This window comes from Chiloscyllium plagiosum, chromosome 5 (genome assembly GCF_004010195.1).
Source record: "Chiloscyllium plagiosum isolate BGI_BamShark_2017 chromosome 5, ASM401019v2, whole genome shotgun sequence".
Lineage (NCBI taxonomy): Eukaryota > Metazoa > Chordata > Chondrichthyes > Orectolobiformes > Hemiscylliidae > Chiloscyllium > Chiloscyllium plagiosum.
This window is the reverse complement of record NC_057714.1, coordinates 114,070,872-114,073,986: the sequence shown is the minus strand read 5'-3', so window position 1 is coordinate 114,073,986 and position 3,115 is coordinate 114,070,872. Positions and strand designations below refer to the sequence as shown.

Genomic DNA, 3,115 nt, shown 5'->3' with positions numbered 1-3,115 from the left:
TGACCCCACCGTGTACCCTCCCCATGACCTCCCTGGGACACCTGTGTACTCTCCCCATGACCTCCCTGTGACCCCTGTGTACCCTCCCCATGACCTCCCTGGGACACCTGTGTACTCTCCCCATGGTCCCCATGACCCCACCGTGTACCCTCCCCATGACCTCCCTGGGACACCTGTGTACTCTCCCCATGACCTCCCTGTGACCCCTGTGTACCCTCCCCATGACCTCCCTGTGACCCCTCTGTAGACCTCCTTCTGTGACTGTCCCACATCTTTCTTTGTGACCTCTCCTCACAGCCTTCCCCCGCGATCTCCCCCATGACCAAGGGAGCTCTTTGGACCACTTACATTAGAACAGGTGCCTGCACCCGATGGACACACCTATTAGCAATTATATCTGGGGGAAACTGGTGATCCATCCCATTTAAATTTGTCAGAATCTGTTTGTGTCAACTGAAATCCTCTGAATTTTAAACCTGTTACAAATAGTGTGAATGGGAATTGACAATATGCCTCATTCCTGATGAAGGGCGTTTCCTGATGAAAGGCTGCCAACATCACCACCGACCCCTTCCCAGCTCGGGAATGATCTCCTACAGCCTCTTCCATCAGGTAGAGGGTACAGAAACCTGAGCCCAGGCACCAGCAGGTTCAGGAGCAGCTTCTTCCCATCGGTTATTAGACTGACGAATGGACTCTCTAATTTCAAATAATGCTGACCTTGTTAATGTTGATCTTATCCAGTGCACGTCCTGTGCACTGTAATTTGGATGTCTTACTGTGTCCAAGTTATTTTTCACCCTATGCGCTGTATGTCCTTGCTTACCACGATCTGTCCGAAATGCTCGCTAACAAAACTTTTCACTGTACTTCGGGACATGTGACGGTAAATCAAATCAGGTCAACTCGAAGGGTTTGTTTCCGTGCCCTACATCTCCATGTCCCTGTGACATAGCACCTTAAAAATAGGAACATTTCTCATTTGGGAATTATGCAACTTGGTGGTGGGGTGATTGTCTTTCCACAGAGTGTGCACGTTGGGACAGAATAGGAGCAAAGTCACATACCAGGTAACTCGGCAGTGGCATTGTTTAATTCTCTCGCCTGGTTCGCATTGATCCTTGTACAGCTGGCCTTACTCTCTAGGATGCGTTGAAGAATTTCACATATTGGGTGTATAGCGCTTGCCTGTGACCGTAAAACACAAACACACATTATTATTTATAACAACGGTTAATCACTCCAGCAACCGAAAGAAGATTGTAAGCATGAAATTAACATCAGGCATTTTGCAGCATTTTAATAACTACAGTCACCCAGGCAATTGAAAACTTCTTAAAACATTGTAAGGACCAAGATGCCCAAATGCCACGGAGCGGCACGGTGGCTCAGCGGTTAGCACTGCTGCCTCACAGCACTGGGGACCTGGGTTTGATTCCCACTTATGCCCGAAACATCAACTCTCCTGCTCCTCGGATGCTGCCTGACCGGCTGTGCTTTTCCAGCATTACACTGTCGACTCTGATCTCCAGCATCTGCAGTCCTCACTTTCCACTACTACCTCATTGCGCCAGGGACCGGGGTTCGATCCCAGCCTTGGGCGACTGTCTGTGTGGAGTTTGCACATTCTCCCCGTGTCTGCGTGGGTTTCCTCCCACAGTCCAAAAACCTGCAGGTCAGGGGAATTGGCAGTGCTAAATTGCCCAGAGTGTAGGTGCATTAGTTGGGGGTAAATATAGGGGAATGGGTCTGGGTGGGTTACTCTTTGGAGGGTCGGTGTGAACTTGTTGGGCCGAAGGGCCTGTTTCCACACTGTAGAAAATCTAATCTAAATAGCTATGATCCCCCCCAAAACAACAATGTACAGATCACTTTTACTGACATTGAGAGATACGTATAGGAATAAGTCACTGGGGATAACTCGTATATATTAGGGGGTTGCAATCACAGTTACCTAACATGGGCAGTCAAAGATTTATTGTAATTTTCTGACAGTTCATTGAATTTATTAAGAGCATGCGAACTAGAAGTAGCAGTAGGGTATTCTGATGAAGAAACACCAGACTCGAAATGTTAACTCTGCTTTCTCTGCACTGCCAGACCTGCTGAGTTTCTCCAGCGATATTGTTGCTGTGAGGAAATGAGCAAGTCGATTTTTTCGATCGCTGATGGCAAACAGTAAGATCCAAACTGACCAATGGAGTTGAAGGTCCCATGAGGCCATTCCAAGTGGGAAATCAATGAATCCTCATCCTGACATTGGCCCGCCCACAAGTCCAGGGTGAGGAGTGGCATTTGGGGGGGCAGTGGCTGTGGAGTAGTAGGTGAGACCAAGACAGAACTACCTGCTAAAGTGACGGGGGGGAAGGAGGGGCAGGCTTTGGGCAGTGGGTAATGGTGGCACCCCTCTGTGAGTATGTCAACATTACCCACTAGATGATGGCATCAGACACCCCAGAGATTGTCACAGTATACTTAGTGGAACCACACAGCAAGTCATCTAGACTTGAACTGAAAATGTGTTGCTGGAAAAGCGCAGCAGGTCAGGCAGCATCCAGGGAACAGGAGAATCGACGTTTCGGGCATAAGCCCTTCTTCAGGAAATGTCGGCGGATGATTTGGTTTATGCAAAGGTTGGTAGGGTGGAAGGTGAGCACCAGGGGCGTTCTGTCCTTGTTGCGGTTGGAGGGGTTGGGTCTGAGGGCGGAGGTGCGGGATGTGGACGAGATGCGTTGGAGGGCATCTTTAACCACATGGGAAGGGAAATTTCCGCCACCTCCAAACAGACCCGACCACCAGGGATAGATTTCCCTCCCCACCCCTCTCCGCCTTCCGCAAAGACCGTTCCCTCCGTGACTACCTGGTCAGGTCCACGCCCCCCTACGACCCACCCTCCCATCCTGGCACTTTCCCCTGCCACCGCAGGAACTGTAAAACCTGTGCCCACACCTCCTCCCTCACCTCCATCCAAGGCCATAAAGGAGCCTTCCACATCCATCAAAATTTTACCTGCACATCCACTAATATCATCTATTGCATCCGTTGCTCCCGATGCGGTCTCCTCAACATTGGGGAGACTGGGCGCCTCCTAGCAGAGCACTTTAGGGAACATCTC

General features: G+C 50.1%; 1 protein-coding gene across 2 annotated transcripts in view; it reads right to left on the bottom strand.

The window, feature by feature from the left end:
• LOC122550160 (vasoactive intestinal polypeptide receptor 1-like) overlaps nucleotides 1–3,115 on the bottom strand; it is a 94,125-nt gene that overhangs the window by 54,204 nt on the left and 36,806 nt on the right. For both annotated transcript variants that reach the window (XM_043690843.1, XM_043690844.1), the window contains exon 2: nucleotides 1,068–1,188. In XM_043690843.1, the coding sequence (XP_043546778.1) occupies nucleotides 1,068–1,188 (121 nt within the window). The remainder of the gene's footprint in view (nucleotides 1–1,067; nucleotides 1,189–3,115) is intronic.